This window comes from Neltuma alba, unplaced genomic scaffold (genome assembly GCF_004799145.2).
Source record: "Neltuma alba isolate B1F8T4 unplaced genomic scaffold, ASM479914v2 tig00003126_pilon, whole genome shotgun sequence".
Taxonomy (NCBI): domain Eukaryota; kingdom Viridiplantae; phylum Streptophyta; class Magnoliopsida; order Fabales; family Fabaceae; genus Neltuma; species Neltuma alba.
The window spans coordinates 1-26,969 of record NW_021633149.1 but is presented as its reverse complement, the minus strand read 5'-3'; the positions used below and the strand labels follow the sequence as shown (position 1 = coordinate 26,969).

General features: G+C 36.7%; 6 protein-coding genes across 6 annotated transcripts; 3 read left to right on the top strand and 3 right to left on the bottom strand.

Moving 5' to 3' along the window:
* Nucleotides 1–7,796: 7,796 nt before the first annotated feature.
* Nucleotides 7,797–8,749, bottom strand: LOC114740375 (uncharacterized). The gene has a single exon (XM_028928519.1). It carries the CDS (start codon nucleotides 8,725–8,727, stop codon nucleotides 8,011–8,013), a length of 717 nt encoding a protein of 238 aa, XP_028784352.1. The 5' UTR covers nucleotides 8,728–8,749; the 3' UTR covers nucleotides 7,797–8,010.
* A 4,468-nt stretch (nucleotides 8,750–13,217) lies between these two features.
* Nucleotides 13,218–14,144, top strand: LOC114740377 (probable transcription factor At5g28040). Its single transcript, XM_028928521.1, has one exon. The coding sequence runs from the start codon at nucleotides 13,218–13,220 to the stop codon at nucleotides 14,142–14,144; it is 927 nt and encodes a 308-aa protein (XP_028784354.1).
* Nucleotides 14,145–14,410: 266 nt separating this feature from the next.
* Nucleotides 14,411–15,843, bottom strand: LOC114740374 (guanosine deaminase-like). Its single transcript, XM_028928518.1, has 4 exons — nucleotides 15,585–15,843; nucleotides 15,278–15,468; nucleotides 14,935–15,039; nucleotides 14,411–14,850 (listed from the first exon to the last, which is right to left on the bottom strand). The coding sequence occupies exons 1-4, from the start codon at nucleotides 15,655–15,657 to the stop codon at nucleotides 14,659–14,661; spliced, it is 561 nt and encodes a 186-aa protein (XP_028784351.1). The 5' UTR covers nucleotides 15,658–15,843; the 3' UTR covers nucleotides 14,411–14,658.
* A 2,352-nt stretch (nucleotides 15,844–18,195) lies between these two features.
* LOC114740376 (F-box/kelch-repeat protein At3g23880-like) lies at nucleotides 18,196–19,401 on the top strand. The gene has a single exon (XM_028928520.1). The coding sequence runs from the start codon at nucleotides 18,196–18,198 to the stop codon at nucleotides 19,399–19,401; it is 1,206 nt and encodes a 401-aa protein (XP_028784353.1).
* A 2,711-nt stretch (nucleotides 19,402–22,112) lies between these two features.
* On the bottom strand, nucleotides 22,113–23,923 carry LOC114740373 (40S ribosomal protein S24-1). Its single transcript, XM_028928517.1, has 5 exons — nucleotides 23,758–23,923; nucleotides 23,491–23,532; nucleotides 23,168–23,338; nucleotides 22,491–22,577; nucleotides 22,113–22,414 (listed from the first exon to the last, which is right to left on the bottom strand). Exons 1-5 carry the CDS (start codon nucleotides 23,827–23,829, stop codon nucleotides 22,382–22,384), a joined length of 405 nt encoding a protein of 134 aa, XP_028784350.1. The 5' UTR covers nucleotides 23,830–23,923; the 3' UTR covers nucleotides 22,113–22,381.
* A 1,800-nt stretch (nucleotides 23,924–25,723) lies between these two features.
* LOC114740372 (uncharacterized) lies at nucleotides 25,724–26,573 on the top strand (the record flags this gene model as incomplete). The annotated part of the gene is made up of 3 exons (XM_028928516.1): nucleotides 25,724–25,839; nucleotides 26,118–26,258; nucleotides 26,517–26,573. Coding segments are annotated over exons 1-3 (300 nt in total), but the record flags the coding sequence as incomplete, so codon positions are not given.
* Nucleotides 26,574–26,969: the final 396 nt, after the last annotated feature.

Below are 26,969 nucleotides of genomic sequence, written 5' to 3'. Positions count from 1 at the left end.
TTGCAAATTCAATTCTACTTATAATTTTACGAAGTTGGTGTCTACTTATTTATTTTTTTCAATAGAAAACACTCTATACTGACATTTTCTTTCCCCGCTGGGACTCAAAATATTCGTCCAAACCTTAATAGTAACCCATTACTTGCATTGAGAGAAAATTAGAAAAGACAGAAAACTAGAAAGGAGAATATAAGGAGAAACAAGTTTTCTTTTACTTTGATAGGAGAGAAAACATGGGAGGAAAGAAAAGTAGAGCAAAAAAAAAAAAGTGGGCCTCATGCCTTATTTTCTCTCAAATTTTCTTTTCATATATGGAGGGATTTGGGAAAGAAAACAAAATTTTCATGACTGCCCCTATCTCTCTTCCTTTCTATATTTGTTTTCTTTTATTATATTCAAAAATTTGTTCACTTTTTATTTTTATCTTAAAACAATATTTTTATTAAATAATTTGATTTTAAAACATAATAATATGAAAATATATATAAACCAAAATTACAATATTTAATTTAATTTGATTTTAAATATGATATATTTTTATAAAAACATTTTTATCATTTAAATATTTGCTATTTTTTTCTTTCTATTTTTTCTCATCCATTAAAACAACAGGGATGATAACAACTTTCTTCTATTTTTTCCTCCTTTCTGTTTTCTGTTTTCTCATTTTCTTTTCTCTCAGTTTTTTTTCCCCCCAATCCAAGCAGAGCCAGAGCCTAAGGGGCTGGTTTTCAGGCAGAAGCGCGCTCTCTTGGCGCTCACCATGCCTGGATGTTTCATGTTTTATGCCTTTGTCGGCCTCTTGACTGACATCAAGTACAGTATGTTTCACGTTTTTTTTGTGTGGGTGGAGGTGGGCCTGGCCCCCGATGTTTCAGTTGGGTTTTTTTAAGGCCGGCTTCCCCATGCATAGTGCCGGGTGGGAGAGCGTGAGCCTTACAATTGAACCTGATCTAATTTATTAGTCTGGCGACATGATATAAAGGGGACACGCGTCTTCAAATATAGGGGTGTGCATGGACTAGACTGGACCGGGTTTGTTATCAACCCGAAGTCTAGTCCAGTAAAGACCTCGGGCTGAAAAAAACAACCCGAGGTCTGGTCCAGTCCAGTGTCAACCCGAGGTCGGGTTGGACTGGACTTGGTCCTCTGGACTGCCTGGACCAGTCTAGGCAACCCAGAGCTAATTTTAATTTTTTTTTTAAAAAAAATTATTTAATAGGAGGCAAGATTGTAACTTATTATATAAAATTTTACACATATTTTAATTCAAAATTTATCAAATTTGATCATTCCTTTTTAATTGCCCAATGAAGTCATGTTTTATTAATTAATTCTCATCAATATAGATCTTAAATTGTAGAAAATATATATGCATGCTCATTACTTTGAAAATTAATAGATAAATCTTAATTATTTGAATAGATAAAAAATTTATATAGAAAAATTAAATCAAATTAAAATTATATAAATAATAATTTTAAAAAATCGGGCTAGACTGGACTGGACCAACTGGTCTGAGGGGTCAGTCCCTGGTCCAGTCCAGCCCGATGAGACCGGTCCGGTCCAGTCTGGTCCAGTCTTGTTTCGGGCCAATTTTTTTTGGACTAGACTGGACCGGGTTTGATCAGGTTGGACCGGACCATACCGGACCACCGGGTTTTTGCACAGCCCTATTCAAATAAATGGCATCCTGTCAAGTTTAAATTTGGTGGATGTATCAATAAATTATTGATTAAGATGATAAGTAGTCTCACCTCATGAGAAGAAAACACAAGTTCGACAAGGTTAATCTCGAGTCTAAAATGGTTTGATTTTTAATTTTGTCCTTATTTATTTTTGAAAAAGTTAATCTTTTGGTCCTTATAGTTTTAACACGTTTATAGCTTAATCCCTATACTTTGACCTGGTACGTCTCGATTCTTATAGTTTTGATTCGGTTGTAACCCAAAAAATTAATTTTTTCTTTATTTTTCATTGGAAAGAGAAAAATAACAAAAAATATGAGAATGATTTTCAGATAGAAAGGGGAAAATTTGATAGAAGTAAAATTAAGAATGTATTGCAATAAGTAATTTATATTAAGGGCTAGAGTGATATGCGTGCTATGCTGATAAAAAGGAAATAACCTTATAATTTGGTAACATAAAAGCTTTGATGTGAATAGGAGATTGCAAATTCAATCCTGCTAGTAGTTTTATATAGTTGGTGTCTACCTTTTTTTTATTTTTTTCAACAGTAAACACTCTATACTAACATTTTCTTTTCCCGTTGTGGCTCAAAATATTCATGCAAACTTTAACAGCATGGGGCTGGTTTGTAGGCTGAAGCACACTCTCACAGTATCAAGAAACAAAAAACCGAATTGGTCATTAAACTGATTAAGGTGACGAGTTAATAGTTAGTGGGTCAAGTCAAGATTAATTCGGATCAAACTAGTTATAATTAAAATAATATTATTTCACCAAAATATACAAAAATTTTACATTTAATGATAAAAATGTAATATTTAAATAAAGGGACACGAAATATCATTTTTATCATTCCAAAACCATATCTATTTTAACATAAAATTACGAAACAATAAATAGTTAAATATTTTTACTCAGATTTTATTTGCAATACGCTGGAAATTATATGCCTTGGTGATGAAAAATGTGAGATGCATTGGGTGCATGCGTGCAGAAGAAGTCTTCAATTTCTCATATTCGAATGTGAAACTTATATACTCGATAACCTCTATTCTAATTTTTTCAGGATGAAAGATGACCTGCAGATTTGACAAGATGGGAAGTAGCGTGTACAGTCTACAGGGAGAGGAGTATTTTGACTTGCCGTGTCATGATGAATAGCACTCATGCATCCTAGGTAGAGCTGGGAATACGGGCTGGCGGTGCGAATACGGGCCAGCTCGCAGCGGTGCGGGCCAAAAGCGGTGCGGGCTGGCATTTTGCCAGCCCGAGCCCGCCGGCCCGCCTAACTTTTTTTTTAAAAAAAAAAATTATTACTTGTATAAGTTTGGACTTAGTTTGTAATGTTAAAATTGGATTTGGAGTTTTAAACTTGAGTAATGAGTTATAATAAAATAATGTGAGGATTAATTTATAATTTGAGAAGATATTTTAGAAAAACTAACACATATTTTTTTCTAAATAATTAATTTGACTATTTTTCTTATCCAAATTAATTAAGTAGATCTTTTATGTATGTATTACATATGCAATTACATGGATGAGAAGATGTAAATATGAAATTTGGGGGTTAAAATCTTCCAATTATGTTGTATAACATATTAGAAATTATATAAAAATTAAAATTTAAAAAAAAAAAAACGGGCTAGCCCGCCAACTGGAAAGCTAGCCCGCGACGGAGCGGGCTGAAAATGGTGCGGGCTGGAGTAGCCCGCACCTTGGCGGGCTGGCATTTTGCCAACCCGAGCCCGGCATTTTTGGCGGGTTGGCGGGCTGGGCCCGCGGCTCTAATCCCAGGATGTTTCACGTTTTATGCCTTTCTCGGCCTTTTGACTAACATCAGGTGCACTACTGCAGCACGTTTCACGTTTTTTTTTTGGGGGAGAGGTGGGCCTGGGCCCCGATGTTTCACTTGTTTTTTAGGCCGGCTTCCGCTTTCATAGCACCAGGAGGGGGAATATGAGCCTTACAATTGAACCTAATCTAATTTATTTGTCTAGCAACATGGTACTACGGGGACACGCGTGCTTCAAATAAATCGCATCCTGTCAAGTTTAGGTTTGGTAGATACACCAATAAATTATTAGTTGAGATAATAAATAATCTCACCTATAAAAAATAAAAAATAAAAAATTGAATCTTAGAAAACACACTTATTAATAAAGATTAATCTCAAGTCTAAAATGGAGTGAGGATATTGTGAGTTATATTAAAAAAGAAGAAGAAATACCTGCTTTTTCATCTATTTTTCTTTCTTAGACTTGACTTTTCAACATATTATCCAACTAAATTTATATCAAATTATTTTAACTTGACAAATCGGTTGAAATAAAAACCATTTTTGCAAGTGTTAGTCCAAACACACAAAACGTTTGGATTCATCCTTACCATTTTTTTTTTTTTAACATTAAGAGTTGGATACGCTGTACAGCCTATTTGATTATAGTTTCACGGTGTGATTATTTTAAGTGAAAAAAGCTTGTGTTTAATTTTGATCTCTACATAATTTCCATGGACCTCTATAAGCTTCAATTGGCCATGCCAGAAACAAGTTATTGATGAAAATAATTGGCAAATAAAATTTACTTGAAAAAATCACGCGTGATAATCTGGCTGGGGCAACTGTGAACCAACACATGATGGTAATCATGCGTTAAATCACACAACTTACAGTCTTTAATATAAAAATTTGTTTGATTTTTATTTTAGTATTAAGTATATAACATCAATCCACCTTGTCTCTTATGTTTTTTTAAGTAGTCATTGTAATAATGATAGTTTTGGCTAATACACCTGATTAACAAAGATATTTTAGAAAAAACAATATCTATTTATTACAAATAACTAACATGACTAATTTTCCTAATTTACTCAAATTAGTCAACTAACTCTTATATTCTTATATTAAGAAGCGAAGGTAATATCAGAATAGGAATGCTTACTCAGCCCACTTGTATGTCTTGCGTGCACAGTGGAAGCCATTGCCATTATTTATATATAATACTATCCCTATCTTTAATAAAAAAATTATCATGGCATTTAATTTGATTGTAAATATAATACCTTGATATGCTTTGTCTCTTATATTTATCAATTTGTTTTCAAAATAGTTCTTGTAACAGCTGCACATGTTAAAAACTCAATTAAATTGTAGTTCTAATCAATACACATGATTAATAACAGTATTTTAAGGAAGATAACATATAATTCTTATAAATAGTTGTCTTAATAAACTTTTTTAATTTACTTAAATTAGTCAATTAACTTTTATTTTGATTCTAAATATAAGACCCCAATTCACTTTATCTCTTATATTTATACATTTTTTTCAATATAGTTATTTTAATAACAGTAGTTATAATCAACACACTTGACTAACAAAGATATTTTAAAAAAAGTAGTACTTATTTATCACAAATAACTAATTTGATTTGTTTTTTTAATATATCGAAATTAGTCAACTAATTCTGAGGTAATATTAGATAGATGTCAGAAGTAGTACAAAACACGACAAACATGAATACAAAGGGTAAACCAAGCCTCAAAAGACAATAACAACCCGTTAAGACAATTGAGTGAGATGGCAACAGGATTCACAGGCGATGAAACAGTAAAGAGGCTTAAAAATCATCCATGGGCAAGGTTAATTAGTTCATTTTGACGCTGCGCATTGCTTTTCCTACAATTCATGTACGGGGAGTTTTTATTTTTTTTTTGGGGCCAAAAATGTACGAGGAGTAAATTGACTCCCATAATATTGTTCGCTGGGAATTAGATTGAACACATTGACAGCAAAAATTCACAATTTTTTTTTTCTGCCATTAAATATTCTCATATTGAAATCAATTATATTCAAGTCAGATGCTAAATATAGACATATCTGATAATAGAGGTTTGAATCTTGATTTGTTGTGTTGTAAGTATCTAGCCTATTTCGGTCTTGTTTGCCATCACGATTGAAATCACTTGTAAGCACATTTCATGTAAGTTGAGGCAAAACTCCTCTCATATATTTATCTTGTATAATAGAAATTTGAAATCAATTATATCTAAGTCAAATGCTAAATATAGACATCTCTTATAATAGAGATTTGAATCTTGACTTGTTGCGTTGTAAGTACCTAGCCTATTTTGGTTTTGTTTGTCATCATGATTGAAATCATTTATAAGCACACTTCACGTAAGTTGAGAGAAAACTCCTATCATATATTTACTCCGTATTCCGTAAATCACAATTAAAAAACTACTTATAAACTGTTTTAAATGAGCATTTCATTAGGCCAACCTCCATTGGTCACCTGACTCGCCTCATATAATGCACATCCGTCGCCCGTAACAATCATATAAATCAGCTGAAAAATAAAAGAGCGCCAACGAGGCTTTTCCAAATAAAAGCTACCCGCGGACCACAAAAAAAAAAAAAAAAAATCACAGAAGAAAAGTGTGTTTGAAGTCGGGCCTACGGGGCTGATAGCAGCATCGATTAAAATTCACTGTATCCGATTATGGGCTATGCTTTTTTTCCCTCTTCATTTTCTGTCCCTTAATAGGCCATTGCCCATCGGATTCCATTAGATATTGTTGCCAGTACGCAATTCGACCGTATGGATGGAGCTCTATCTAACAACTTCACCTCAACGAGTAGTGTTACAAACGGCCCGAGAATGGGTTTTATGATTTATCAAAGTGGGGAAAAAAGCATGAATGATTAAAAATTATAACACAGGATATATAATTCAGAAGCGAAAGTGTCATTTAAGAAGGACAGGGAGAAGGCGAGTGCTCCGTCACGGTCTGTCGGTCTCGGTGAATATTCATATTTTAGATTTTAGAAGTATTTTGAGCCCGACAATATTTCAAATAGGATTACTTTCAATAATAAAAAGATACCTATACTTTAACAAACAAACAAAAAAAGTATTTTGGGCACAACTGATAACATTGCTAAATCTGCACCTGTGTTTTTTTGACCTATTTAAAGGTGGAATTATCCGTCTCTTATAGATTTGACGCGCAAGATGAAGCTATCATTTGTTTATTATTCTGCCCTGTTTAAATTCTATTTGTACCGACTTAACTTTCATATAAATTCACATGTGCGACTAAGTGGACTATTTCACGATCACAACGGCACAAATTCACACGATTTGCGGATAGTATTATTTGTTATGAATTTTATATTTTATTATACTTGATATCAATACACTGATTATAATATCATATCGGTAGATGGTAAAGTTCTGAATATTAATAACGATTAGTGTGTGGTATAAGGGACCACATCATACAGCTAATTTTAAAAATTCAAATACTCCAACCGGTAACGCAAGCTTCTCACGCAAGTTTATCAGTTTCAATAGCTACCTCACTTAAACCTGACTGGCATTTTGCAACACGCTTCCTGAATCTGCGTCACTTAAAATAGGCGGAGCAGTTCTGAAGAAGAATGTGTTAAAAAAAAAAAAAAAAAAAGAGGCGGCCTGCCGGGAGAAGATTTATTCACATCCAAAACATGGATGGATTCAGCACCGAGTGCTTCGATCCCTCGAGGGTATTCATGCAACTGTCACAGGGATATAAGTCAAAATGGTTCACACTGCATCTGACGAATCTCGTTCAAGCTCTACTATTTTGATCGAATGTCAATATGTCATGACAGAAACGCATAAAAAGTCAACACTCCTCCCTCGGGTTTTCCTCTCCCTGGCCTTGGACTTCCGACACGGCGAAGATGAATAACAAAAGGAGTATCTACTTGAACCTCAGAGTGTTTGAATAGAAACTAAATCATAGTTTTAAAAATAATTTTAAGTATCCAAAGTAAATATATAAAAATCTGTTAACTGATTTTGAAAAGCACTTTTTGTAGATTCCACTTGAGAAAAGCAAATTCCATTGAGACACAGATTTACAGCATAAGCAGGTGAATTCGAATTTTATCCCAGTATCCAGCGGTTTTGTCGCCAAGTTTTTCCTTCTGTTCAAAGAAAATAATCGGCTAGCTTCCCTCCAAAGAGGAAAGTAGCTTTCTCTAGCCAAGGCATTTTTTTCCCCATAACTAGGAATGCAGGGCATTACGCTGAAGATTGAAGTCTAGCTGGAAAATTAGGGAGATGAGCAACAAGTTCTCCAACTCTGGTGAAGTACTTGGCTCCTAAATACGCAAGCACGCTATCAACATGGGTGGGGAAAAAGTCGATGATTCATTATTTTTCAAAAAAATGAAGACCGCAACTCGTACTAAACAATAACCCGAATATATTAGGCACGGCAGTGGTAAGGATCCAGGATTTAAAAACAGAAAATCTGGGTGATCAAGCTATTGGATAAAGTAGCCACTAAGAAACAGAACAAAGAAGAAGAACAAACTGCCATAAATGAGCACAGCCTTCTGTCCAGAAGTGAGAGAATTGCCACCAAGCCCAAACTGCTGATTCTCAGCAAAACCAGCAATCTCGACGCTTTTACTCTCGAAGAAACTCTTGGCAGCCCCGCAGGTGGGACACCGCCAATCATCGGGAAGCTTCCCGAACTGAAGTCCAGGGGGAATCGGATAAGAGGGGTCACCCACGGCCTCGTCGTATTTGTACCCACAGGATCGGCATTCATAAATTCCGGTATTCAACACCGCGAATTTCTCTTCCAGGCGACGCTTATCGAAATTTTCAGAGTCCGGTGAAGGGGAAGACGAGGAGGGGGAATCGGGCTGCTCTGAGCCAGAAGTAGGAGTATCTTCTTTGGAAACGTCAATGGAATATGAGATGAATTTTGGAGGATCAGAGCGTTTATGGCACAGTGGATTGAGAAGGGAGTTGGAAGGAGAGAGGTGGAGCTTGGATTTTGGAGGGTGAAGTTGAGGAAAAGAGGAGGAAAGGTGAAAGGAGAAAGCCGGTCTTGGGGCGGCACAAGAAGCCATGACTTGGGAGGTGGGGTTGAAACGGAGGGATGCAGAGAAGGAAAAGAGGAAGAAGGGCGGAGAAAGGGAGGGCGTGACGGAGAGATGATGTGGGTGGAGGAGAAATGAAATGAAAGGCATCCATGGAAAGGCAGAGCATATGCCGCTGGGAGGGACTCGGATAAGGTGGGGGTTCTTGTGCGTTGGATCTCCTCACGCCAAAGTTCTTTCCTCCTTGCTGGGCCATTTCTGTTTGGGCCTCGCTTCATTCCAGACAACTTGGGCTTTACACTGTTTGTTTGGTTGGATAAAACTTGGTTTTTTTTTTTTTAAATGGGTGGGATAACCCATCTTTTTTAGAGAAAATTGCAACAAGTTCCTTTCTAAGAAAATTAAATACAAATTTTTTAAATTATCAAATTAATCTAAAATCCTGAGAGATCTCATTAGAAAAGATTTTACTTGTTTAATTACTAAATTACCCTTGTTTTTTTTAAATATACATTAATAATTGAAAGAGCGGTCATTAACAATTTAAAACGTAACAACTAACAACTATCACGAAAGGTATTAATAACACATTTTTTTAGTGTATCATAAAATTACAATGTATGAGTTATCAATACTTGTTACCATAGTTATTATACTTTAAATACTTTAAATTATTAACGATTATTCTTTCAGTTGTCAATCCATACTTAGAAAAAAAAAGGACAAGTTAGTAATTAAATAAGTGGACTCTCTCCAAATGAGGCCCCCGAGACTTCAGATTTTTTTAATACAAGTTTCAGATTAATTCAATAATTTTAAGAGATTTTTTTGTATCTAATTGTTTGAATGAGATCTTATTGCAATTTTCCCTCTTTTTAATATTTGAGCTGGGACAATCTTGATCTGCACCCTCAATTCCATCAGTTGGGCCCAAAAATAGAGATAAAAACTAGCCTAACTATATACGATTTTCTTGACAACGTCCTGAAAGATTGCTGCATTCTCATCGATCAAATTCGAACTTCAATTGGTCTTGCCTGATTATTATTGAATTTAGATTAATAGTTGGGAGAATGACATTAAGGTCCCACAGAAGCCAAAATACAGCAAAAAAATCCCCTGAAATGTCATAATTTTTCTGAAGTCCCAAAGGGACTTAGATGCAATTTTCAGAATCTACAAATTACTCTCTTGCCCTGCCCTAAGCCATCAGAAACGAAGACACAGAATTTCATTTGGGTGGGAGTTCCAGCGCAATATGCTTGAGAAAGAAGACATTGGGAAAGAGGGAAGGAGCCATTGATGATGAAATATCCTCTCTATTACCATTAGTGAACTCCAAAGAGCTTCTCCACAAATTTTCAGGTATGAAACTTTCTTTCTTCTTCTCTCCTACCTTTCTTGACAGATTGTGCTTTTGTTTGGAAATGGGAAATCAAAAAATCGTTTTTGTGTTTTTGGGTTGCTTGTGGGTGGTTTTGGGAATGGGATTCACAAGTTAATCAATAGAAAAGTTGTGTTTTCGGTTGGTGTGTGTTGGTGATTTAAGTTGGGTGTGTAGGATGATCATGGGTGCTCTGTTTTTGGGTTGCTTGTGGGTGGTTTTGCTCTGTTCTGATGCTAGTTCAGTGGCAAAGGAAGAAAAAGATGAAGGTTACTGTGGGTGGAAACCCTTAGTACGAAATGGGATATTGTGTTGTCAATCAGGCCGCGATAGTTGTCAACGCGTGCCGCGACAGTTGTCAATATAGCTCCTTGCCTTGTTAATGACAGTTGCGTGATTCTTGATGCAGGTTTAAATAACTGATGGCGGGTACATCTGAAAAACATCTATTTTGCTTTACTCACATATGGGAAAAGTTTACAAATAATGGAGAAGATAATATGAGATATGTGAGAGAACATATTCAAGTCATTGTGGAAGGAGTCCAAATCCCAGCTGAGAACATATTGAAGTCATTGTGAAAGATGCAAAGAGCCTGGACATACTGTCAAGACATGGAAGAACCCAAATCCCAGCTGAGAACATATTGAAATTAGCTATTTTTTTGTATATGGATGTGAAGGGAATATTTTGTAAATAGGTGTGAAGGGAATTTTTTGTAAATGGATACACACCAATAGTTAGTTTCTTGTAATTATATGCAATCCCTATGTTTTTTTGGGATGGGTTGTGAAATAGGTGTAGTTTCATGTATGTGAAGGTGTAAATGAAAGTTGACTATGAATTGGCATGTTAGATTCTGCTGTCATTTAAGTTGTCAATAGAACATTATCACTTGTCAATTAATTTGCTGATGTAAGTTGTCAACAATATGAATTCAAGTTACATAACCTGTTTTGGTAACATATGATATTTTCAATCACTCTGTCATATTACATTTTTCGTTATATTGTCATATATAATAATTATTAATGAAGTGTTAATGGTGGCACGCTGACTTGTCAATAATGGCACACTGACTTGTCAATGGTGGCACCATGACTCGTCAATGGCGCACTCTGACTTGTTATCAGAGGTGGAGAGCTAAAAAGAGCACAATGACAAGTCAATGTGCCACCATTGACAAGTCAGCTTGGGCGCCGTGGCGGATTCAGTCATGCCCCGTGGCGCCTTTTACAGAAATGCACTCCTCCCTCTCTGTTCTAGCCGCCGTGGCGTTTCTCCCATAAGCCGCGGCGGATGACCTCTTTTCAGCTCTCCACTTTTGATAACAAGTCAGAGTGCGCCATTGACAAGTCATGGTGCCACCATTGACAAGTCAGCTTGGGCGCCGTGGCGGATTCGGTCATGCCCCGCGGCGCCTTTTACAGAAATGCACTCCTCCCTCTCTATTCTAGCCGCCGTGGCGTTTTCTCCCATAAGCCGCGGCGGATGACCTCTTTTCAGCTCTCCACTTCTGATAACAAGTCAGAGTGCGCCATTGACAAGTCAGTGTGCCACCATTGACAAGTCATGGTGCCATCATTGACAAGTCAGCGTGCCACCATTAACACTTCATTAATAATTATTATATATGACAATATAACGAAAAATGTAATATGACAGAGTGATTGAAAATATCATATGTTACCAAAACAGGTTATGTAACTTGAATTCATATTGTTGACAACTTACATCAGCAAATTAATTGACAAGTGATAATGTTTATTGACAACTTAAATGACAGCAGAATCTAACATGCCAATTCATAGTCAACTTTCATTTACACCTTCACATACATGAAACTACACCTATTTCACAACCCATCCCAAAAAAACATAGGGATTGCATATAATTACAAGAAACTAACTATTGGTGTGTATCCATTTACAAAAAATTCCCTTCACACCTATTTACAAAATATTCCCTTCACATCCATATACAAAAAAATAGCTAATTTCAATATGTTCTCAGCTGGGATTTGGGTTCTTCCATGTCTTGACAGTATGTCCAGGCTCTTTGCATCTTTCACAATGACTTCAATATGTTCTCAGCTGGGATTTGGACTCCTTCCACAATGACTTGAATATGTTCTCTCACATATCTCATATTATCTTCTCCATTATTTGTAAACTTTTCCCATATGTGAGTAAAGCAAAAATAGATGTTTTTCAGATGTACCCGCCATCAGTTATTTAAACCTGCATCAAGAATCACGCAACTGTCATTAACAAGGCAAGGAGCTATATTGACAACTGTCGCGGCACGCGTTGACAACTATCGCGGCCTGATTGACAACACAATATCCCATTTCGTACTAAGGGTTTCCACCCACATAACCTTCATCTTTTTCTTCCTTTGCCACTGAACTAGCATCAGAACAGAGCAAAACCACCCACAAGCAACCCAAAAACAGAGCACCCATGATCATCCTACACACCCAACTTAAATCACCAACACACACCAACCGAAAACACAACTTTTCTATTGATTAACTTGTGAATCCCATTCCCAAAACCACCCACAAGCAACCCAAAAACACAAAAACGATTTTTTGATTTTCCATTTCCAAACAAAAGCACAATCTGTCAAGAAAGGTAGGAGAGAAGAAGAAAGAAAGTTCCACACCTGAAAATTTGTGGAGAAGCTCTTTGGAGTTCACTAATGGTAATAGAGAGGATATTTCATCATCAATGGCTCCTTCCTTCTTTCCCAATGTCTTCTTTCTCAAGCATATTGCGCTGGAACTCTCACCCAAATGAAATTCTGCGTCTTCGTTTCTGATGGCTTAGGGCAGGGCAAGAGAGTAATTTGTAGATTCTGAAAATTGCATCTAAGTCCCTTTGGGACTTCAGAAAAATTATGACATTTCAGGGGACCTTTTTGCTATATTTTGGCTTCTGTGGGACCTTAATGTCATTCTCCCTTAATAGTTTGATAACGGGAGATGGGTTTTGATCGACATTTATTAATTGGCGCTTGGCAGCAAGGAGGAGTTTACATGAAATGGAATTTCCTTTCTATTGGCCATAGCTTTAGCAGGCAATGTCTTTCATACAAGGGAAGGGAAGGCGGGAAAAAATAACTAGAACAGAATATGCATCCCATATTCCTATTATTGGCAAATACACGACGGCCATTCACGAACAGGGTTTGGCTTTTGTTCAAATAAACGAGCAAGTCCATTTCACGAAGAATTCTGAACTATTCCTCGGAAATGCTTTCGCCGTTGGTTTCTTGGATCTTGGCGTCCTCTCCTTCTTCTTCGTCCTCTTCAGAGGAAGAAGATAACTTTGTGGACGATGAAGATCATTACGAGAACGTCGGCGAGAACGAGCATTTCCTCCGCGAAGCCGAGGAGCTTCCCTCAACATCATGCGCTGGTGATACTAAATCCACTCCCGTTGCCCTCGCCGCTCCCGGCGCCGACGACTCTTACATTCCCAACACGGACACGGGCTCTAGAAAACGACGGCGTATCAGCCATTCTTATCCGCGGAGACAATATCAGAGGCTGTGGACGAAGCAAGACGAGATCGAACTCTTGAGGGGATATCTGGGTTACGTCAAGCAGAACAGATGGGCCACCACATCTCTCCAAAACGACGTAACATTCTTCTACGATCACATCAGGCCTAAGTTGAACAAGGACTTCAACAAGAATCAAGTCGTCCAGAAGCTTCGAGTATTAAAGAGAAAACACCAGACCGTTTTGGATAAAATCAACTCCGGCAGGGAAGTTTCACACAAGAACCCCCAGGAGGAGGCGATTTTTGAGATTTCCCAAAAGATCTGGGGCAAGAATCAAGACGAGGAATCAAGCCCAGAACCGGATACCGATAATATCGAGGTGCATAGCGAAGAAGATGATGGCGATGAATCGGGGCGTTTGAATGGGGAGAACAGAGATGTAAAGAAGCTGATAGAGGAGACGATGAGGTCGTGTTTATCACCATTGAACAATAATAATGCAGCGGAAGGATCAGGATTGAAGTTGGTGCAACAATACGGAAGTGGGGGAGAAGGCGATGAGGAAGAGAGAAAGCAAAAGATTTTGGAACTGGAAGCTTATTTGAAGCAGTTGGAATTGTTGCAGGATCAAATTAAAGCTAGAATAGAGGAGTTGCGAAACGAAGGTGAATGAAGAATTCAAGTTAGAAGCTAAAAGCACTGTTGATAACTTCTTTCTTTTTTGAAGTAGGGGCATACATATGCTTCCAGCAACCAGGTCGTCTTTTCTTAACTGTAGGCGCGTGATACGCGTGATGTTATGGTTTTTTTATTAATTAATTTCTATGCAAGGGCAAAAAATTACTATTAAAAATAATTAAATAGATTCGGCTTATAAATTTCAAGATACGCTGTACGTATTTTATTAATGTCGTGAAAGATGATGCAACGACAAAGAAATCAAAACCAATTATTCTTCAGGTTTCGTGCATGATTTAATACATGCAGACAATTGATATTTAATATGAATGATTGATAGGATAATCCGGGGTTGGTATTCGATGACGGAAAAAACAGAAATAAATTGGTGATAACGATGGTTTGAAGAATCAAATTACACTGACCATTTTCACCAAAAACATTACGTTGACCATCGGCAGACACAAAAGTAAGCTGAAGACAAGACTCGTTCGAGGCACAGACTGATCCTAATTGACAGCACGAAACCTAGAACTCGTCCTCTCAAATACCTCTTCTGCGATTACAGCAAGAGTTCCACCTGCCTTTTTAATCTCCAGGTGAGCTTTCTCATGAAACCCGGTCCCCCTTAGTGCATCTGAAATAAAACCAGCAGATCCAAAAGCTGCCGCAGCATCTGCTCTGGCTCCATAAACCAGTCTCTGTTTCAACGTGAATTCAGCAACGTCCAAAACAACACTTAGCAAAAGAGGAGAAACTGTGGGTACTGGCAGGTTATAGGTTACCTTTATTCTCGAACGCTGAATTGCTCCGAAACACATGGGACAAGGCTCACAAGACGCATACATTTCACAGCCACATAGATAAATTTGATTCAGCTTTTTACATGCCTGCACATTAATTAACACCAACTCCAATTTACCACAAGCATGAGGTAGATTAGCACCTATAGAAAGATTCCAAAGACAAAACAGCTTATCAAATTAATGAGCAGAATAACCAATCCCTGCATCGAGAAAAACGATGAGGCGAGATCAATAAGACAACTTGACCATCCTGCTTTGAACAGCCATCAGATGGAGATCTCCAGGACCCCACAGATGAAAAAATGATGCTTGTCAATCTAACCTCTCGTATTGCAGTAACCTCAGCGTGGGCAGTGGGGTCGGTGTTTCTCAGAACCATGTTATGACAGCTCACGATTAATTCATCGTTACGAACGATCACTGCGCCAAAAGGGCGGCCATCGCCACATTCAGCCCCTTCATATGCTTCTTCGATTGCTTTTGTTAGGAACTTGTGGTCTCTGTCCTGTACAGCTGCTTCAACAAGACAGCTTCGTTTGTGTGCGTAGATGAGCAAACAGAATGTAAAGAGAAGCAAAATTCAACTGAAACCAGACGGAAAAATGGCGAGAATTTATCAATCATGTTACCGTTAGCAGCAGAAGTGTCCTCCATGATGGAGCCAAGAGTCAATCCGATGGGGAGCAGGGAGTTATTTGACATTCGGGAAAGCGATGAAAACCGTGGAGATCGAAAAGGAGAAGCAATGATTAAGAAAGGGAGAGCTTGAGCATGTTTAGGAAATTAGAATTGTAATGCAAGGGAACAGGATTGAGCCGAGAAGAAAGAGACCCCCGCCAAACCCAAGAGTCCCCGACTACTTCCTGCCCGTGGCCCAAATTCCCGTCACTTTCTCGGGCCTAAAGAAAAAGACAGGTCGTTTTTTCCCGTCTGGCTCCTCCACGAAATATTATGTCAATGGGTGATAACAAAATTGATGCCATAAATAGTGTTCTGGGGTAGGTTTACCTTTCTCCCGTAATTATCACGATGATTAAGGGGACATTTTTCCCGTCTGAAGAAGGGTGCGCCGCACGAGATGAAGGAATCGCTAATAGCTCTAATGGGATATCTTGTACTAATTTTCTTTCATTTCTTTGTTCTCTTTGTTGTTTCCCGATAGAATGACAACTGAGGACTTCATAAAATTATTAACTTTAAATTGAGATGTAAAATTCGAAAGCTTTTTTTTTTTTGCCAGCTTAAGATTCAAGAACTTTAATTGTAATGAAATCGTGATTTAGTAATAATTCTTTTGGGGCCTTTACTTGTATCATTGTCCCTTTGGTTTTCGTCTTGTTTCCATTTATGGACTCTACACGCATACCATATGATGCCCTCCAGGATCATGCCAGATTTCCCCCGCTTATGCACAAACAGGTATGTTTTATATCCATTGTATATATGTTATTATGCTATTTTGCTTTTGGAAACGCATTTATCAGCATTAAAAACAATATCTTGACTATTAAGGAAGCTCATAATACTGCCCTGATTTCTTACTGTCATCAGATTGCGAGGCAATAATGACTAATGATTTAGTAATCCGTGCATGGCTATTTTTATTGAGATTTGTTTCCCGGAACAATTAATAGGCAAAGAGGTGTGGAGAGCTTATTTGTCAGAATCGAAGGTATTGAAGCACGACCCAAGGCCAAAACTGGCCAGCGTCACGGTGCTTCACTCTTCAGTAGCTTCTGTGTGTGGAGCGATTGCTTTAGCCCAAAGCCTTCTTCAAACCCACTGAGCGTCGTTCAATTCTACAACTACAACAGAGATCTGAGGTCTCATCCTCCTTGCAGACAATTCTATCAGTCCCAAATCCATAAAAGGCCTTCAAGCCGCAGGATGGAAGATCAGGCTCATTCAACGAATCCTAAATCCCTTCGCCCTGAAAGGATCCTCTATGGAACCACAGTAAGCTTAGAATATGACAACTCACGGACTATGACAAAATCATCTTCATAGACTCTAACTTTCTAGTCCTGAAGAACATGGATGATTTCTTCGTCTACCCTCAGTTATCGGCTGCACCTAACAAACTTCAATGCCCAACCTCCATTCCCAAGAAAACCATCGATCAAAATTTGAGACTAATCATTCAAAAAATTTTATCCCGGCACTATTTATTTTTGTTATTTTGTCAATTTGTAATAAAACCAAAATTAAATTATTTTTAAATATTTATTGACGCGGGTTTGATTAATTAGCGAGCCCATTTATTGTTCCGTTGTAATTTCTCAACTTTTTAAACGAATTATATATCGTATGAAAAATCAATTCAATTAATAAAAAAAATCTATCGATTTTAAAGATTTTATGTTAATTAAAGAAATTTATTTTAATTTTTAAATCAAATATCATGCCGTGATTTCATTAAAGTGTTGTCAATGAGATGATTACAAAATTAGATTGATATCTGTCATATGTTGGCAGAAAAATTCCAATTGTCGGCTGCGCATACGGGCACTTTTATCTCCGGTTACTAAAATGCAATTGAAAAATGAGATTTTTTTTAATTATTTTCTCTCAACTTTATCATGAGATGCTTATTTTTTACGCTCTCAGAATATAAAATAAATTTATTAATTAAATTAAAATTTTAAAATTAATTTGAATTTGAAATTATTTCTTTATTTAAACTTTAATACTGATTAAATTCACTTTATCGGGGAAAAAAAATTCAATTGTCCAAAAAATAAAACTTAAGTAAAAAATTATATAATATGATTTTGTAAAAGATCATATATTATATTTAATATGGGAGCGATAGACATAGAAGTATGGAAGATAGACGATAGATACGCTGCATTTAAAAAATAGATTATGGATATGATGTCACATGATCAAGAGCTCCCTTATTTTGTTTTCGAATAAATTTTTTTTATCTTTATAATAAATCTATTTTTTTAAAAAAATTATATCAATACAGATAAAAAGATACCGCTCCTTTTTCGCATGTTAATTCAACCGCGTTAGAAATTCAAGATCACATCAGATCAGTCAACATTTATCATTAGCAACTATATACAGCTTTTTGACCAAAAAAAAAACCACGCTTTATATAGCATAACTCCTGGCTTAACCGTTCATGAATCGCAAAATCCTAGAAGCCTCGTCCCCATCAATCCCATAAACTTGTTATTCTGTGTTATATTTCCTTTTCTTCCCTTCAACGTGATCGAACTCGTGACGCCCTTTATGGAAGCAAAACTCACAACCTCATATGGCAACATTCCTTTCATTCCTCTCCATGTTATTGAAGAAATTTTGCTCAGATTAGACGTCCAAATCCTGTTTCAGTGTGCTTTTATTTGCCGAGATTGGAATGCCCTGATTACTAGTTCTGATTTCATATCCCACAGCTCAAAACGAACTTTTGATTCCAGAAACCAAATCCTTCTTATTAGAGAGAGCGCAGAAACTCGTGGAAGTTCATCTCTTAGCCTATCAAGTCGGCTATCATGTTGCCAACCAACCTATTCACTGCATTGGGATAATGATCAGTTCGATTTGCTTCGCACAATAAAAAATCCTCCTGTCGATGATTTTAAAGGCACACGATTGATAGGAGTAAGCAATGGGTTAGTATGTCTTGCCACTAAAAAACCTCCAAAATTTATTCTTTGGAACCCAACTGTTCGAAAATATGTATGGTTTCCCTTCATGATGACTTGGGATGAAGCAATATTGTCGGCTGAAGGCTTTGGTTTTGATTGTAGCAGCAATGATTTTAAGATTGTAAGTCTTCTTTATCGCCGAACTGATCCGTTTAGGTTTATCATTGAAGTTGACTCAGCTTGGATTTTTTCATACGTCTCATGGTCATGGAAACGTCTCACTATCCCTTCTTCTTGGTTCGCTTATCGTGCTGAACCCCCCGTATTCTTTAATGGTGTGCTTTATTGGCGTGCTTATCATGAAGAAGAAGGAAGCGATGATTATGACTTTATACTTACATTTAATCTGACACATGAAGTGTTTGGACGAATATTATTTCCTAGTGATGCACGTCTCATGGGTAAGATTTCTGTTGTAACAACAGGGGACTCGCTTCTCTTGATACAAGAGACATACGAGTGGCATTTTGATGAATCTGATGAAGAAACGGATGAAGATGAGCAGGTATCTAACCAATTTACCATTTGGATTACTAAAGGAATTGACAACCATGAGTCATGGATGAACATCTTCTCAATCACGTCAGAGATGGATCCTGATCACATATTAGGCGCGAGAAAGAACGGTGACCTCATACTATACATGGATGGTGGGCAGATTCTGAGGTTCAATCCAACAACTCCAACCAATCTCTTGGTGGGGGCTATAGAAAAGAGTGTTTCCTTCCGTTATCACAATGAAAGCTTGTATTTACTTGAGAAAGGGGAAGGTGTTCATTCCTATTAATACTGAAAATATTGCAACTGTTTTACTATTTGGCTGGTTACTCAAATTCATTTGCTTTTATGAGATCTGTCAGATGAGTTAATGAGCTAAGCTTCGTCTTATCCAATACTTAGTTCAATACTAAACAATTGTCGCCAAGTAGTTCAACGCGTCATCATCTATTATTATTGCTAATATATCTATAAATTAATAAATATTACCCCTTTTGTTTAATTTTATTGAACGACAAATTATTTGAACAATAAAAAAAGGACTTTGTTTAATTTTATTGACGATGAAACAGTTTCTAACCATTTTACCATTTGGATCATGAAAGAATTTGGTAACCACGAGTCATGGATAAAGATCTTTTCAATTACGTCAAAGATGAATCCTGGTTGGTCAAAATCATTTGCTTTTATGGGATTTATTTGTCAAAACCTGTATTTTTTTCTAAAATTAGTTAATGAGTTACGCACTGAATTGGAGGCTTGGAGCGCGCTCCGATTGCTCTTTGACGATCAAGGTTGAGCTTACCAGTTTGTTGGACGAGAGCACTAATCAGTAAAAGTGGCGACTGTGCCTTGTTGCTCTGTTTTTTCGTATGTGGGGGGACCAACCCAAAGCATTCCGAGAAGATTTAAATCATGAAGCAATTATTTCTTTGCTTTTCTCTTCTTCAAAATATTTCGATTTTTGTGCCTAAAATAAGTGCTAATTACCCAATCAGAATTATTAGGACTTTAAAAGGAAATTATCTTCAAACTTCTTTACTATTTTTAAAAAAATGCCCTGCCAAAATTGACAGGACCCAATATGTTGCTGAGAGAGTATGATTTTTCACGACAAACTTAGATAAATTATTTCTTCGCCCAAGAGAATAATAATTATATAATAGGGGCCAGAGAACTGGGTTTCATGTGTGATGTGGCATTTTCTGGGTTTCATGCATATTCAGAGAGTAACAAACGCACAGGCATTTTTGTAAGTAGACCGGTCACTGGATAGAAACTTGAGTCTCATTTGGCATGAAATATTAAAAATAAGAGATATAAATTAGGATTAAGATTAAGAAAATCTATTAAAAAAACATTTAGTACGAGAAATTGCTCGTTACATCATATTGAATAGATTCACGTATGTACGATTGGGAAATTCTATCTCCAATGTCATATAATAAGCAATTACTCATGTTAAATATTTTTTTAATGATTTTTCTCAATAACAGTTTCAGTCCTTATTTTTTATTTTTAATATTTTGTATCAAAGAAAACCTTATATTCTCTCCTCTCATGATTGATTTTGAAAATTTATGTTGAAAATAAGACAAAAGCTTATTTTGCTTGTGTACATCACAACCAATTTTTAAATAAAATTTCAATATTTAAATATTCATCATAAATATAATAAAAGTCCATTATATTCAAATAAATGATGTTGCGAGAGTGGGCATTAAAAAATGATGTGGTGAGAGTCGGCCGAAAAAAAAAACACAAATCATGAAGCCGAAAATTTGTAAATATTAAATAAAAAATGTCATTGAAACTTTTCCTTATTTTTATATAGTCCTCCCGTCATTTATTTTTTCCAATCCATATTGCCGAGCATTTTCATTTTTCCCCCAAGCTCAAAAGAACCAAAAAAGAAAAAAACAGATCGCATTGGCAATGAGCCGTTGCAATTGAGCATGTGAATTTTAACTCGACTAGAGATACAGTGAAAATTTTATTTTGACAGTAATTGTAATCGTAACAAATGATGGAAATTCTAATTTAAGAAATAATTTTTCAGTGGCGATAAGTTATTCATAAAACCTTTCAACCAGTTGCATCTTTGAAAAATAAGGGTGTCCCTACATAAAATATAACTGAAGTGAGTTCACCGTGCAGTGAATGCGAGAAACAATATACACGTCCTTTCTGATTGACAAATCCCTCGTGACTCAGGACGGAAACGGAACAACAGCATGAAGCGCCTTAAAAGTGTGTGATTATTTATAATCGAGATTATTTTTCCACGTTAAAAATACGATGAGAGTTCAAGACTATATAATTAATGAGCATTGTAAAAATAAATGAAACCCAGGGAACTGATGACCGTTCAGATGGAGCAGCTAAGTGAGCCATGAGAGATGGAGAAAGCAGAGGGTTACAAAGTGGGAATAAAAAGGATCTTGTTTAAAAGGATAGACTCCTTTACGCTCCAAGGCAACCACCACTAGCTTGTGCAAGACAAGCTAATACCCCAATGAAAGTTCGAAAAATGGCTGAAACTTGATCAAAATAGACGAGGGGAAAACGATGTACCCAGTTGACAAGAGGGGGGAGGAACTCAGTCGAACAAAGCGAAATAATCAGAGACCTAACCTAGGACAAGGGTACGGACTGAAAACGATGCCTAGTTGGTCTTGAAGGAGGGAACAATTATGCACTCCCAGAACTTTTCATATCAACAGTCTGCTATGTACTACCTCCGGTTCTAATTATTAGAACCAGTTGACTTATTTGAGGAGATTAAAGAAGTAAGTTAAGTTAATTATTTATAATAAATAAATGTTGTTATTCCTAAAATATCCTTACTAATTAAATATATTGGCTAGAACTATCATTATTAGAAGAATTATCTTGAAAAAAAATGCATAAATATGAGAGACAAAATAGATTGAGGTCTTATAATTAAGACCAAACAAAAAGTCAAACAGGGTCTTATAATAAGGACCGGAGGTAGTATGATTTATGACATGAAAAACTAGCATAAATTATCATTCACTCGTCTATATTCATGTAAAGCAACATAGTCACTCCTAGGTACGGGAAAAGAGAGAGTTGAAAATTGAGAGCAAGTTTTGTATAATTGCTCGAAAAAGTTCACTGCCGGAGCTCAAAATCTAAAATGGCAAGCAAAGAACAATAGTGCTAAAATATCCAAAATGATTACTACTGAGGAACACCGATTCTACTGAGGACTTGACATTAAAAACCATAGAAGCATTTTTAAAACCTCACTTCTTCTTAGCAGCTTCAGATGCCTTAGTCTGCACAACAAGTGACACAGAAGTCAAAATATATAAAAGTACAATGACAATAAAAATTATAAGCTATGACATTTACCTTCTTTACTCCACGGACTTTCTTAGCACGATTCTTGCGCTCTTTAAGCTGCTTCCTAGACTTCTCGACCTTGGTAGCGAGTCCATTCTGCAACAAAAGAAAAAGATTCCAATTATATTTTAAATAGAACAAACCACACAGAATAGGAAGAAATAGAAATAACAAAAGGATTAGAACCAAAAATATCTGCAAGCAAATTCAACTAATTCCAAAGCACACCAAGTATTAACGATAATTCAAAACTACATACAATTCTAGCAACCACCATTGAAATCACAGACAGACGTTACTAAAGAATACCACATTACTTGGCTACATACCGCTGCTACTACAAAAGACATTCCTAGCAACATGAGAATACACAGTAGTGAAGAAATACAAACCAAGATAAAGTTATCATCTCAGATCACAGAGGAATATATGGTTTTCTGAGCATAATATATATTTTAAAAAAAATCAAGTCGGTAGTTTAGAACTAAGGAAAGGTGCTAATGAATTCTAATTTTGTTCAGATTAGAAGAAACAGCCAACTACCCCTGTCTCCACTGACCCGCTCGGGCCATGAAAGAAAAATACATTGATAGTCATATGAACAAAGGCAGTAGAGACTGTCGATTAAGAAAATGATCAGAAGCATGTTATAGAGAGATAATTTCCATTACATCACGTTAACTTACCCTGATAAGCCTATACTTGGGCTCATACTTCTTTGCATTTTCAACAGAATCATAAATTAAACCAAATCCAGTTGATTTCCCGCCTCCAAAGTGAGTTCTAAACTTGAAGACAAAAATTGCATTGGGGTCTTTGACATCATACATCCTTGCTAGCTTCTCCTTAAGCTCCGCCTTTGTACCATACACCAAAACAAAAAATGAGAGTGGTCGGGTAAAGGCATTGTAACTGCTTAAAAAGTAGATTTCCAATTGCCATAGCTACATACGAGTTCCCAGAATCTACCCAAAGCAATTCATCACAAAGACGTTAAAAATTAGAGTACCTTGGATACGTTTGGCCTTCCAGGATGAAGTACATCAATGACCTACACAACCAAATAACATGGAAAAAAATCAGTTCACTTTAATCTAATTGGAAAAAAAATTAGGCACAAGACACAACAGATTCGATGCGGTCCCAGAAATTAACTCGTGAAAAGAAGCCAAGCACATCGTATCTAATCTTCAGATCTCAATCTTTGCAGTTATTATTGATGAACCCAGTCGACCAGAAAATTCAAATAAAAATCTGCCATGGAATAGAGACTCACAAATTGTTTTCTTGATAACAGACGGTTGGTCATGAACTTTCGGGTTCTCACAGTAACCGCCTTATCAGCCATCGTGCTTCCTGAGCTTTGAAACGCAGAGGAGAAGAGTCCCACGGCAGGACGGTCGAGCGGAGGACGGTTGCTGCTCGCTAGCAAGGCGCCGGTAGCTGAATGAAACCCTAATTGCTTTATACCATCGTGTCAGGGTTTCAAGACTCTTGAGGCTTACTACTTGGGCTGGACGAGACGACCGTAATGGCCCAATGGACTACATTAGTGGCCTTTCCTTTTTCAGAGACTTGCTGGATTCACCAGTGACAGACCTTTCATCTTATTGGAAAGGCTCACAGTAACGCTGGATCCAGCAGTTCCCCTGGAAAAGCCCATTTAACGTTTTTCCTGTTAAAATTATCGGAAAGCTACTAAAAAATTTTATATTGTGAAAATGATAGTATGTGGGATTGACCAAAAAATAGACACATAGAAGATTTTTTTTTTTTGAAGATTTTTCATGGGTTTCCAAATTTTTGGTTTATTGTATAAAATTTGGGAAATATTATTGAGACTAATTTTTCTCTTTTTTTCTTAAAACGAGGAAAATTTTAATATAAAATATGTAGAAATTATAGAGGTTATAATAAATAGCATGGGCTATCTAGTCTCTGCGCACATTTACTATTCAACTTCGTTTTTCATGAGTTTTGCACAACATTTTTTTTATTTTTTAGCTTGTATAGTCATTTCTCAACTTTCTTATATATTTTAACCATTTTAAGTCCTTTTTTTCTTGGTTTGCTAAAGAAAAGTTTTTAGGTTGATATAATATTTAATCCTTTAAATTTGTCTTTATTTTAGTTTGACTTCTTAAGTCTCAAACTATAGTTTTCATCCAAATTTTTATTAAATTATAAAAATTTATGTTATAAATAAAAAAATTTAAGAAATTAAAACCTATAATTTAAAATTTGAGAAATTAAAACTAAAATAAAAATAAATTTTAAAAAAAATTTATTAACTCAGTTTTTTTTCCTTCTTCTTCTTCTTTTTTTTCCCGTCCTTGTGCTGCCATCGATCTACTGATGGGATTTTCAGATAGTAGATAATGTCAATGACCATTTTAGGCCTGTGAGGAGAAACTCATGCGCACGTGCAAGTGGATGGGCTCGTGAATTATGGTATTATGCTGAGATTTTTTTTTTTTTGAGGTCCACATTCTTGGCAAGCTACAGGAACATCCGTGAGCCTATTTCGAGGATCACCGAATGTTCACAAAATCCAAAGCTTGGTGTTATTTGCTCGTCTCAAACTGGTAATCGGCAAACGCTAATGATGCTAACGGATTATTGTCATTTTTAAGAACATTATGTTCTTGACTTAAACCAATCCACCACTCCCCAGTTCATCCATGGCCACAATCTCCTTACCTGAAGTTAACCCCTTGAAATGGAGTCAATCCTTCCCTCTACAATTATTCCCTCGTCGCATCCCTTACACCAATCGCTCGTTCGTTCAACCGCCTAAATTTGCTCAATTCTACGCTCGAAAGATTCACCGACGCATAATTGTATCAAATGCTTATTCTCGCAAAAGTCCTCGGTACAAATGAGTTCTGAGCCTCTTGATGGAGAATACTCTAAAACTCCCTTCGAGATTATCGCGACCACAATATTGAATGCGTTAAAGGCCTTGAGGAAGCCGGCAATAGCTGCGGTTTTGCTAGGGCTTTTATTGATGTATGATCCCAACTCGGCAATAGCCGCATCTGGAGGTCGAATGGGTGGAAGGTCCTTCTCTTCGCATTCTTCGTCTTCTCGTCTTCGAGGAGTTATTCGGTACCTAGGTCATCCAGCCCGGGCTTTTCGTACTCGGTGCCGTATTATGCGCCTTCTCCTTTTGGGTTTGGTGGGGGCGGCGGTGGATTTTACGTTGGGCCGGCGGTAGGTGTTGGAGTTGGTGCTGGGTCCAGTCCTCCTCATCTTGATGGGTTTCGCGGCGTTTATTTTGGTCTCTGGGTTTCTTTCGGATCGGTCTGAGGGTAGTGTACTTACTGCCACTGAGAAAACTAGTGTGCTCAAGCTTCAGGTGCGGTGAATTTTTGCACTTCGAAGTTTTTGAAACTACCCGAAACAAATAGTAGCGCTTAAAATTTAGTGTCGTTGTTCATTGTGCTGCCATAAAATATTCTGCTGTTTCCAGCCAAATCCCTGGCTGGCGAATGGAGGTGGCCAGGTGTTAATTGAACCTGATTTTGAAAAGTTTTTCAATATGTTTATCAATTATCGTGTTGAATTATTAAATGTTGATGCTACAATTTCAATGATAATTTGGGTTTGAGTTTCAACCATCGCTGTATATTGAAGGTTGGGTTGTTGGGGATGGGACGCTCGCTTCAAAGGGATTTGAACAGGATAGCAGAAGTTGCAGATACATCATCTCCTGAAGGTTTGAGCTATGTATTGACAGGTGAACCTTCTAAGTATGGGGATTATTCTTCACATTTTGTCCCCTCCCCCCATTTGTTATATATGACGCTGGATAAAATTGAATTTATATAAGGTTTATTGAACCTGTGCGCATAGATATAATGTGTGTGTGTGTGTGTGTGTGTGAAAATCACTGGATAACAATGGACAGTGTATCCAAGTAAATACCAGTGATTTGTGATGTTATTGTTCTTCTTTGTATTATTTATGGATGTGCCGCCGAATTTTTGTATTATCCTATTTGATTCACTTTTGGTCTCTTGCATTTTGTTACAGAGACAAACACTAGCTTTGCTTCGACATCCTGATTACTGCATCTCGGCATATTCATCCGTAAGTGAATTTTATCACCTAAAACCATTCATTAGCGCATACAGATAAATGCCATGGTACTTCCGATAGATCTTTTTGTTGTTGACCCACCCGTAAGACACTAGTCCATAATGCTAATGTTGTTGCTGATTCCCAAAATCTTGTAACAAGCTTCATTTATGTTTGTTGTTCACTTCTCTTATTATCTAGAGCATTAAGGCGGATAAAAAAACTTTCAAGTTCAGTATTATGACGATTTCTTCTATTACTATTCCATGAACAAGAGTTTGCCAGAGGGCAAGTCTTTGCATGTGGCTACAAGCATGGAAAATGAAGGGAAAAACAGCAGCAGTTCCCAACCCACAATCTTAGCTTCCAGAGGCTAGACTCTCCAGCACAATGCACATATATCTTGAC